This window comes from Brachyistius frenatus, unplaced genomic scaffold (assembly GCF_029030835.1).
Source record: "Brachyistius frenatus isolate BFR_SWC_R1_liver_20210118 unplaced genomic scaffold, ASM2903083v1 Contig_73, whole genome shotgun sequence".
NCBI lineage: Eukaryota > Metazoa > Chordata > Actinopteri > Embiotocidae > Brachyistius > Brachyistius frenatus.
The window spans coordinates 260,632-272,704 of NW_027210672.1; the positions used below are offsets into that span (position 1 = coordinate 260,632).

At 43.5% G+C, this 12,073-nt stretch overlaps 1 protein-coding gene across 4 annotated transcripts in view; it reads right to left on the reverse strand.

Annotated features, from left to right (window-relative positions):
* The window catches only part of LOC138626372 (complexin-1-like), a 51,789-nt gene extending 48,006 nt beyond the window's left edge, over positions 1 to 3,783 (reverse strand). Inside the window, exons 1-2 of one of the 4 annotated variants that reach the window (XM_069707969.1) lie at positions 3,397 to 3,783; positions 2,308 to 2,427 (exon numbers count right to left, since the gene is read on the reverse strand). In XM_069707969.1, coding sequence (XP_069564070.1) covers positions 2,308 to 2,338 — 31 coding nt within the window. In that variant the 5' untranslated portion in view covers positions 2,339 to 2,427; positions 3,397 to 3,783. Of the gene's footprint in view, positions 1 to 2,307; positions 2,428 to 2,553; positions 2,614 to 2,762; positions 2,915 to 3,396 lie in introns of those variants that run through there. The other 3 variants (XM_069707970.1, XM_069707971.1, XM_069707972.1) reach the window with 3 other exon arrangements.
* Positions 3,784 to 12,073: the final 8,290 nt, after the last annotated feature.

A 12,073-nucleotide genomic window follows, 5' to 3' on the forward strand; every position in this document is an offset into this window, starting at 1 on the left:
GTTTTCGAATGTAAACAGTGGAAAAAGGAAGTAGGAAACATAGTCGCAGCAGCGTCACTGAGAAACACCTGGCCGGCCGACAACATGACAAGTCTTCCACAAAATACTGTCAGCACAACACCAACAACAGCATCAAGCATCCTTCATCTGGAGGAGAGCTTTATGTCTCAGAGTAAATCAATGAAAATACAGTGAGTTTGCATCAAACAGAGAAACCACACTGGGGGGTGGAGGAGGGGGTGGAGGGGGGCGGAGCTTCACACTCTAGCTGTTTAATGAAGTGGATCCTGCTCCGCATCACACTTCAACATCTCTACCTGCTGACAGGCCAGACTGCACGCACACGCTACATTATGTTCATACATTACATCATGTGATGGAGAGCAGGTGGTCGAGCAAGGTGTGTCTGCATGAAGACACGGGGGTGAGATGAAACTCACAGGATTATTTCCTCTTTCACAAAATGTCTTTGCATGAGACAAACTGATCAGAAATGTCCTGATATGTTCAACCTGCAGTTCTTTGCACTAGAACCTGCATTGTGCAACGACAATGAACTGAACCTGAATATAAATCTTAATCCTTACAATTGAAGGATTTTTACGACAATAATGCATCACGGTTTTGTACAATACTCTATAAACTGAGTGAAAATGAAAACTGCGTACTTCAATGCCAACAGTTTGGCATTGAAAAAGTACTGTGGTGAAGTTCTTTCTCTCGTTCTGACCTGTTGCATCCATTCATACCGAACTACGATCGCCAGGTGATCTTGTGATTTAAACTCCAACACATGCACAACACAACAGTTAGTCCACAATATAGTGAGAAAAAAAAAAACACAGCTTCCTGCTCCTCCTGTTAGCGCTGACGCTCAACAGGATGAAGAGGTTTTCTTAAAACAGATCAACAGAGGAAAAGGAGAAGTTTCTGGTGAAGTTTGAGACCCAGCTGTCGTCCTTCACAAAAGGGAGTTCGGTCTGAGCCGCCTTCGAGACTTCAAGCAGTGAAGATTTGCAACTCGAAAGGTCAGCGGAGAGCTCGTTCAAGTTTCAGCGAAGATCCCCTTCATGACGACAGGAGACGATCTCTTCCAGTGTCGAAGTTACAACATCTCACGGCTCTGATAACGCAGGAGTTGCTGAAGCTCAAGATTTGAATCAAACTATTTCAGAAAAGGAAAAGGTTTGAAACAGTCTGAAAATGTTTCATCAGCTTCTCTCAGCCTCCAGTTTTCAGCCAAAATAGGGACAGTTTGGATCATTTCACCTGAGAGATTTCTGAGTTCTGGGTGTCATCTCCACCCAGGTTTTAAGTGAGGGCGGGGCTTAATGAAAAAAATGCTGATGTCATATGTTTTCAAACACCAATCAGGATGTGATGACAGCAGTGTGGTTTATTTATGGCAGGCCGAAGGAGTCGCATATTTAACTCAGATTATTGCTTATTTATTCCTGAATGTTTAATTTGACACCAGGTTGTCAGAGGCTTCAAAACGTCAACATATTCTCGACGACAAAGACGTTTCAATCCCCTGAATAAATATTGCTTCTACCAAGCGGGGTGCCTCCTCTGTAAAAAAAAAAAAAACAACAACAACCACTCAGGTCATTTCACCTTCCACCATCTGCATATTCACACACGATAACAGCTTCATATTCCTTCAGAATTCATTACTCTGTTATGATAATCTCATGTCCGGGGAGCCGTTTGCAGCACAAGCAATTACAAAACCATTCACATGCCTGAATGAAATTATTGAAGATTAGATTCTGCCTTGATTATCCTCCCCCCCACCTCACCCCACTTCAGGTGGAAAATGCGTACTCAGCGTGTGGAGATAAGCGTCCAGTCAGGAGTCACACGCAGCCCGATTAATGGTAAAGACCCGTTTCAAACAGCTCGTGGCGAGCAGGTTGCACCCACCGAAACATGAAATGCCACTTTTGGCCACAAAGGTTTTGGTCAACGTTACAAATCAATTGCCTGTCACAGTAAACTGTAGACTACCCAGTGTGCCCCCCCCCCCCCCCCAGGGGGGCCAACTGCGCCATGTGTGCAGCAGCAGATGTGGAGGGAGGAAAAAAAAAAAAAAAAAAAAAGCGCACAATAGAAAGGAAAGACAAAAGAATGGAGTTCCTCAAGTGTAACTGTCTAAGATTGAAGACAATAACAACGTGTGTGTTTGTGCAGAAAGATTAAAAATAAAAAAGGGGGCAGGTACTGAAAATCATAAGTCGTAATACACAAAACAGCAGCAGACTCACAAACACAGTTAAAAAAAAAAAAAAAAAAGGTCGAACTTACCTCCCAACGCTTGTTTCATAACGAAATTCATGGTGATGGCTTTTAATTCCCTGCCTTCCTGATCTGAGCGATGTTACATTCAGTAGTAGCCGGAAAAGTAGAAGTCCTTTGTTGCCAGATCTGGAAAGAAAAAACGACAACAACAAAAAAAAAAACATTAAGACCACTTATGTTTTCACCACAACAGACACGCCCCCCTATTTAATTTGTTCATGACAAATATGAAACAAACATTTCTGAAATTACATTTAGCTCCTAATCAAGCTTGCAAACATTCACACGTAGAGGATTTGGTGCGTGGAGCACGTTTTCTTCGATGCGCCAACTGAAGGACACCAAGGTCAATGGTTCAAACACAAACTGAACAAAGAAAAGCGCCAAACCTCTCTCTCTCTCTCTCTCTCTCTCTCTCTCTCTCTCAACAACAACAACAACAACAACAAAAAACCACACACTGACTGAATCAGCAGCTGCCGCGTGCTATTTCCCTGCGAACGAGGCGCTTTTTAAAACCAAAATATTTCCGGGCAGCTGAGTGTTTAGTGTCACGACGGTCCGTTAGAACCTCTCCGTTGGCGAGTTGTGAGAAAGTGACACACGGTGCAAGTCCTCAGCCCGGCCGGACGGCTCTGTTGTCATGCATGTGGAGCCCCCCCCCCCCCCCCCGGATTAAACCACTCCTGTGTTAAAAAAAAAAAAAAAAAAAATCCTGATCATGTGGTAAAACTTTCCATTCTCTATTGGAGGGACATTGGACACAGCCATCCCACTCCGGCATCAGAGAAAGCTGCTCGCACAAGCCAATTAATTAGGCAACAAATGCCGACTGATTGCACGCGAGTTTAACGGATGCATGTGCAGTCGATGTGCGCTACAACATCGACCTCTGTTGTGCATATTGCGTGCCAAGGGGACAGGGATGCCGTAATAAGCAAGAGCCACACATGCACTTCCTTGTACACTCAGAGACTGGTTGGTTTCAGCACCACCGCGAGTGGATAGCTCCCCCTCTACCCCCCCTCACCCCCCCACCCCTTCTCCAAAACCCGTTGAATTGTATTGAAGCAGCCTCATTACGCATCGATTTACCTTCACGTCCGGCGACCGGGCTGAAATCCTTCCTCACACACTCAACACACCGAGCAAGGATCAAGAGAGAGCACAGCTTTCAGATGCAGCACCCTTCCGGAACGAAGTTATCCTGCAGCAGGCAACAGCAGCTCGGGGATCAATCTAACTGCTCGTCCCTTGCATCTCCGGTTCCCGGGGCTTTGGAGGAAGAAAAAACCAAACACAGGACGTCCTTGGTGCTTCCTTCTTTGCTTCGTCTCCCTTTGCACACACTCTCACTCACTCACACACGCAGAGAGAGAAAAGAGGGGAAGGAGGAGTAGAGGGGGCGGTGGTTTGCGGAGGGTGAAGCAGCTGCCGTTAACACCGCGATGGGGAAGGGAGCGACTGAATCACATGGAGGAGTGATGGAGAGAGAGAGGTTGGGGGGGTGGGGGGAGAGAGAGAGAGAAGCGTCCCACTCTAACGTCCCCCTGACCGATAGAGAGAGATCAATTATTCAGCCCTGACGCTGGCTGGCTGGCTGCTCCGTCCTACAGCCCCCCACCACCACCACCACCACCACCACCACGGCAAAGCGAAGAGGGGACTCGGCTCGCACTTAACACGGTAGTAGCAGAATATAAGCTACCGGGGGGGTTAACATGTTGTAGTGTGACGTCTCTTGGTTTGTCTGGTTTTGATGTGACACATTCTTCGGTTTGGATCCAGGTGGTGAAAAAAAAAGAAAATCACACAATGTTCCAGCGCAGTTTTTGGTTTCAGTGATGCAACAGGGAATTTCTCTGAGTCGGTGGTGCTCCGGTAGTTTTACGGTGATCGAGGTGTTCTTAATTGCATTTAGGAGGCATCCCGTTGTCACATTGTAAGGTAGACATCAGGGCACGTCAGTGGTGTGCACAGACTCTGGAAGGGGGACACGGGGCAAGATGGAAAAAGAGGCACCTCTAATTATGGATCACATCAGAAGAGCAATTCATGAATCCAAAGAGCTGTAAGGCAGAAATGAAACATTTCCTACATAAATACGACTATTTATTTTAACTTTAAGTACGTACTGCAAGTAACCTTTGCAAAGTATGTACTGTTGCATGTAGTATGTATATGATTGGGACATACTACTTTATCGTAAAAGTGCATCTTGAACTTTGACCCCCTTGGTCATATTCGTTGCGATGCGTCGCGCGACATTTGAAGTAAACGAAAGAAAAAAGGATGTGATTTGGAACATGTCGGCGCATCGGCGCCACCAACTATCTCGGCAGCTCAGCGGATGTGACGTATTTTCTGCCGCATAGAAGATCGTGGGTCTGAGCAGTCAGAGAAGCACGCTCAGCCTGCAGACTGCACAATACCAACGGATGCGGTCGGACATCCTGGTACTTTTATCATCCTACGTCTAACATATCGAGGCAGAATTTAAGGAGAACACACAGAACTTGATCATATCTTGATGTACCTGCCTCGTCTGAGCAGAAACTGTCATATGCGTTGTTACGATGGATCTGACCCACTAGGTGTTGAATGGAAGTCTTTGCTGTGATTATAGTCTGGATTCGAATGAAGGTTTGCCCCGCCAGTCTGAAGGGAGGATCAATCGGTGGCCAGTGGAGGCGGCTAAGTGGAAAGATATTGAAGTTTAGTGTTTGTTTCTAACTGCAAGTCCAACAATGATAGAGTTCTTGCGCACACCCTACATGTGGTGGTGTATGCCAACTGATTAAAGGCTGCTCCAATAGCTTCAAATTAACCCGATGGCCATTAGGATGCAGAAACTAGAAACAATCTCCAGTAGAAATTGGCCACAACCTTATGCTCACACTGTGAATTTGGATCTGTGAACACTAGGCTGGGTTAATGCAGCTCCTTCGTTTAACTGTTAACACTTCTTTTGAGTCATATTCAGTGTTTCTTGTCACCCAGCTCGACTGAAAAATAATGAGCCTCCACTAATTTGTGGAGCATTTTGTTCACAGTCTGAATGCCAGAATCACTGATGACACCAAGGTCCCATACATACTTAATTTTTCTTCTTTTCTAAATTGATTTGAAATGCAAATTTTTCTTTTCTTTATTTGGTTCTAATTGTGGATGCCTTCTATGAAAGTACTTCAAGGTCAACTCAGTGCCAGAGAAACTTACCTTCAATTATTTGTGATGATTTAAAAGATTCAAAGAGGCTTCCTGGACCTCCACTGGCTCTATAATCATGTGACCAAGGTCCCGCAACAGAGGTTTGAAGTACAAAAGAGTACAAGATAAAAAAAAATTGTGTGGGAGTAGGATGAAGGATGGGTGGCATTACTCAAAGACTGCTATACGGGATGATGAAGTTCGAATCCATGAGGTGACAACGTTTTTCTTTTTGTTTCCTAACCCCAACCATGAGCGTGTAACTTTCACGCCTAGACAGCGGCAAGCGTAGCTATTTCACATTTTGCTATAGTTGGCGGTGCGGGTCTATTTCACGCTTTGCAGTGATACCGGGTTACATGTACATACATACATATGACATTGTCACATGCTGTAAATAAATATTCTGTATCTACTTGTTTCCCTCAACTCAGTGCATCATTTTTATGGCAGCTCCGTTACAGCAAAACGAGAGAATGGATATATTCGATATGACATGACAAATGTAATACGTTTATACATGAAGTAAATACTTATTATTATGCCACAAAGGAATCCCGCTGGCATCTCTCGCCCGTCTATCATGTGAGCCTAAACTCTGGCAGACTTAATACCATTTTTATTGAGCTTGTTTCAGTCTCTAATACCACACGAGCCCTTTTTGTTCCCTGTTCATAACATGGTTTCCGATCAGGATCCCAACAAGTCTAACCTGGCAGGGCGATCTTTCTTTTACAGACACCAAACATAATACAGCAATGAACTTTTATCCCGATACACGACATGCTCGGCAAATGTATGCAAAGCCGTGACACTACATGTTCACATCTTTATCACCCTTTCAGCTGTACCTCATTTAGCATCCCATTCAGCATTCACGGCTGTCCTTTGGTTTGTGTGATTTGTGTGTGCAAATCGTGCCAAACTCGAAGCGCTCCGCTGTTCGGTTGTATTTCAGGGACTTGACACGTTTCCTGGAAATAGGCTGCATGTAGAGAAGTGTAATCCCCGCTTTCATTTTATCTCGCGTGCTCTCGTCATTTGAAGGAATTCTCTGTGATATAAAGGTTGAACACGACGCCAAACTCAGGTAATTAGGCTTCCTCAGTTTCCCCACCAAGGTATTTATCCCAAATACTGCGGCTCAAATGGTGATAAAGTCACATAAATTCAATCGATTTTCCACTCTGTGATATGTGTGGAACTGCACATACGTGAAGCTCGACTCTGAGTACAAAGAAATTTATAAAATGTCATTATAAAAGCTGACGATGACACCTGCATGGAATTATTCTGTGTAAGGCTTTTACTCAAGTTAAAGCAACACAAAGCAGGACTTTTATCTGGAAATACAGTGATTATATTCTGATAAAAGTAGGACTACAGCAAAGAAAAGATGGCAGGTTAACCTCGGCTTGTTGTTTGGTCACTGCTGTTGCCCATAAAGAAGAATTCACCAGTTAAATGGAAGTCAGAAATTAATTTTAAAGGGGTTACGTGAAAGAGCAAAGTATAAAATGTCAAAGAAAACTTGGACTCACCAATGCTGAGTCTTCCCTCATCCCTTCAGCTTCTTTCAACATAAAGCATCAAAGAGCGGCAGGCAGGATTAGCGGGAGTCGATTCAGCCTGTCCCGCTCATGTCACCTTACAGGATTTCTGGAAGTCCTTCAACTTCAAAGTGACCTCTCCTTTTCATTTTGGACAAATTCGCCGAGTCCAGCTTTCACACACAGCGAGACACTTCTTATGTGTTTCTTTTTTCTCTGACCAGAATTTGTTATATTTTAGAAAAATGCAAGAATTTCCATATTAGCACCAACCCTTGCATTTCCTATCACTGACCGGCGCTCATATTGCACTTTATATTACATGCAATTGGAGCAAATACGTCAAATTTATCACAATGGACATTTTAGATGAGACAGAAATCTTCAAAAAAAGTGTCAAACTTTATCGCTAAAATGTCTAAAATGATTAGGAAAACGGTGCAAAATGGAAGTGTCAATTCAGTTCACAGCTCATTACTGTTGGCTTCCAATATCGAACTGCAGGGTTGCTGCTGCCACAGGTTTCCTCCCAGGATGCCTTTGGGCCAAATTGCAGGTCATTCGAGTCCACACACACGCCTTCGTCCGTCCCCTCCATCTCCCTCCAAGATGACTATTGATCAGGGTAGAAGATCAATGGTAATTCACATCAAGTGATTTTTTTTAAAAACCCATTCCTGTCATGGCAGTACTGCACTGCCGATGAGAATTTGTTTGATTTTCATTAACTCTCCTGATCAATCGCATCGTTCAGTTACAGGTCTGTAAATAGTCACGTGGCGACCCGGCGGTGAAGGTGACCAGGCAGATTTAAGACTGAACAAACGCTCTGGTGCTTTTTGGTCACCTTGAAGTTAGCGTATGAAGCCAAATGATGGTGTAACTGAGAGAAAAGCACAGTGTTAGCACACACACCATCCTACACTGCCTCTCTTGCACACATACTCCCCTGACATCTTGTTAATGCAACTCTGGCCCACTCTTTGGTACTATATTACGCTCTCTCAATGCATCTTCTCTTAACACACACACACACACACACACACACACACACACACACACACACACACACACACACACACACACACACACACACACACACACACACACGTTACAGTATTGCTGCTCTGCCTCGTCGACATCAGACGATGCCCGCTGGCCTGTCAGAGCTGATCTGTGTGTTTAAGCAGGAAGGTGGCCTGTAGATCAACACGGGGAAACCAGAGAGACACCACTGATGTATTGCATTTATTCCCCCATGTGGCTGCAGATCTGTGATCAGCACACAAATTTCCCCAGAGGATGAGACGTGCGACCTGCATGTTGGAGTATCGGGACAAATGCTGGTTACTGTGTTCGTTTGGTTGGTTGCATGTTTCTCTTTAACGAATGTTCTCCCAAACACGCAGTCATATTTCAAAATAAATGTCAGATTAGACGGGAGAGAAACCTCAGAGTTGCACCGAGCGGATGGACGATGGTCAATTCAAGTTTTACACTGGTGAAAACCTTTAATCTAGTCCTCATTCATTTTTAGCTTTAGAGTTATAAGGGGTTAGAGTTCGGGGCAAAGATGTAGAAGTAGACAAATATGTGTGTCGGTGTATAAAAAAAGTCAATGCAGCATCAAGGAAGAGTGTTTTGACAGAAATCTAAATGATTTTTTCCCCCTCAAGGTTTGTCCACAATACAACCGTCAAACAGAATATTCTCCCACGATGTGATATTTACAACTAGACACATACACACATGTACAATATGCACAGACCTAACAGAACACACCTCAGCAGAGAAATACAGATATTCAATCAATATTCAATACAGAATCAATTTTGTAGAGCTGTAAGTTTTTGAACCTGCCAACTTAACCAATATTCAAGCTGCAGACTCCCTGCTGTGTCATCCCTTCAGTGCCGGGTTTTTTTTATTTTATTGTTAATAGACCTGCAGGAATCAACATTTTATTATTATACATTCACAGTGCTGAGCTTGCATTATTAAATTGCTCACCGTTGCACGCCATAATGGAGTTATGCACCTTTTCTTTTTTATAGTAAATAAAGCAAATCGCCCAGCTGGGCCGTCTGATGTCACCCGAAGGGCTGGCTGATATACAGACGTCCTCGTTTTCAGAAATCAATCCGGTCCTCGGCGGAATAATCCAGGACGATGATATCAGTGCTGTTAGCAGAAGCAAAAGTAAGTGGGAGTGTGGAGATATTTATTGTGCAGGATAAAGTAGACGAAGGTTTAAGCCTGGTAAATCAAAAAAATAAATGTTGTCCCAAATACCTGCGGCTCATAGTGGGAGAGAATCGACTTAATGGTAATGTCGCTCGAACATTATTCCGATTTCTTCTTATTTAAGTTAGTTAGTAAATTAGTTTTAAGGGTTACCGTCACCCAAGGGGTCTGCTGCAGCGTATAAGCTTTGGGTGCTGCGTACACAGGAGTCAATAAGTTAATTGCAGCAACTCCTGCAACTGGAAACTGAGTTGGAATTGACTCTAGAAATAAAGCAGTTGTACTCCATCACCTTTTGAGTCTGACAGCACACTACAGCTGGAGGGGAAAGGCACAGAGAGAGAGAGAGAGAGAGAGAGAGACAAATGGGCCCACAGCTCTTTTGTAGTGAGTTGACACATAACCCAGTCATTTCACCGGGATCAAATGATTTGTTTGCTGCCGTGTCATTTTCAGAACGACGGTGGCAGCAGGGCGGAAACTACAACATGAGATCTTTAAAGTCCACAATTAAGGCAGAACAGAGCAATCAATCCAGACAAAAGGGATTTTATTGTTGGAGGCAGTAATACTGAGTGATTTCCAACTGGAAGTTGACAGCAGTTCAACGATGAGACGGAGGCAGGTTCACTCATGCCTTTCTCCTCCCGGACACACCTTTTTCACAGAAGATATTTGCTGCGTTCAAATGGGGTCATATTTACCAAGTACATGAGAAGAGTCAGTATGAACGGCGGCATCTTGTGGTTTTCACGGCGTCGGAACTCAAAATCTTCCATAAGCCTCGAATTCACGAGTTGTGACGTTGTTTGCTGACGTTTACAGAAATGGCAGCGGTCATGGAAGTTCAGTTTTCATTGGATGCTTGGCTAATATGTTATTATTACGTTACCTCCCCTGTTAGCTTGCTAAATTGTTAACCTCTGTGGCTTCTAGACGCCGTCCATGTTGCTGTTGCCTAGCAACGGTGTTTTTACAACGTGAACCATTCCCCATGCTGTAACCACGAGCTCACGAGATCCATTTGAACGCAGCATTATTCAACTTTCAACTCCATATTCATTTGGTGAAGTTTTTAGTAGTTGAAATGTGTCTGAACCGAAAACACATCTAATGTTTATATGCAACAAAAACACAGATTTTGGATAGTTGTGCTTCAAGACCCTGAATGCCACGCAGGTGTTTTCAATTCTTCTGGCTGATTAGGCCTCTGCTCGGGCTGAAGACAGGTGAAGCTGTTTCTGGCGCTACATGAGCACACCAAACTCCTAGTACCAACTCTAGAAGACCTTTTTTTTTCTCCTCTCTGAAGAGAGTGAAGATGTAAGCTGAAACAAAAAGATTTTAAACAGCTACAACATCTGCCACAGAGGGCTAACGATTAACCAGCAAGTCTGTCTCCTCTCCGTTCAGATGTCAGGCAGGAAATCCTCAGCGTTTATTCCTATAGAGATGCCACACACCGACACACCACAGTGATGAGCACATGATTGAAAACACCCCCAGAAGGCTGGTTTCCACTGCCACTCATGTTTCAGTCACAATCAGAGCATCCCTCAGAAAATGATTAGCAATTCTTGCTGGCTACTTTTCTCATTCTCTGCATACTTTTGTACTTCGTGAGCAGATTTATCCTGATCTGAACCTGTTCTCAACTCATTTGGACTTGTTATCTTGAGCGAGCAAGTACAGTGACACAGAAAGCACCTTCTTCTGTTATACCACACATCATCATTATCCACAAGTACGTTTTTTTTTTCCCCTCCCCGATGTCTACCTTTTATGATTTCTGGGTCAAACAAGAGACCGTTCAATCAAATGTCTTCACGCTCGAATCGTCGTCGATGTCACCGGGGTCGTTACAGTCCCCGAGACAGATACGTATCGGATGATCTCTGTCAATTTATTTCCATTATCATCAATTTTTCTTTTTTTCTATACCCCCACAGTTCTTAATGATGAGGAAATGAAACACGGGTAATAACTTTTCTGTGGCAGGAAATGAGCTGCTGAAATGAGTTGGGGTTCTATTGTCATGGCAGTGTGTCTGCAATTCACACGTGAATGGACGACGGATGAGGCGACGCATCGTGACACAGAGGAAAAAGTGTCACCTCATACGCGTCACAGGATGCAAATCACCGGTGATTAAAATGCATTTACGACAACCGACATGCAAAGTTCTTGGAAACAAATTCTGTGTGGGGGGGAGAAAAAGATTTACGTCGAACGTGCCGTGTTTTCATCAGCCTGCTGCATTTTCAACAGCGGTCATTGAAATCGAAGCACCATTTTTCCTTAGTGAGTCGCTAATAAACAGATTTCTCACTTTTCAAACTCTGGTAAAACAACACATTTCGGTGAGTGGATGGAGAGCAGAAGTTAATGAAGTGCTCAAAAAAACATCTTCAGTCCCAATATGTCCTTTATGTGACGGTCAGTGAAGCAGCATCAGAAAAATAAAAACAAATAAGTGATGCAGCTTTTTTTATGATTCCAAACTCAAATCTTTTCAATTTCAAAGTGGAATTTCTTTTGCAGCCATGCAGGTCTTTGATTGACAGACATTTGTAGATCATCTATAAATAAGAGAGAAATAATGTTAAAGAAAATGTTATCAAAAGCTTTAATCCTGATTTATTCATGTTTTTGCTTTAAGTGGTCAATAATTGTTGAATCATTTTAATAGCAATAGAGAAATGAAGCAACTCAAGTTATCGTGGGAGAAAAATTACAGAACTTGTCTGAACGTGTGTGTTGGTGCAACT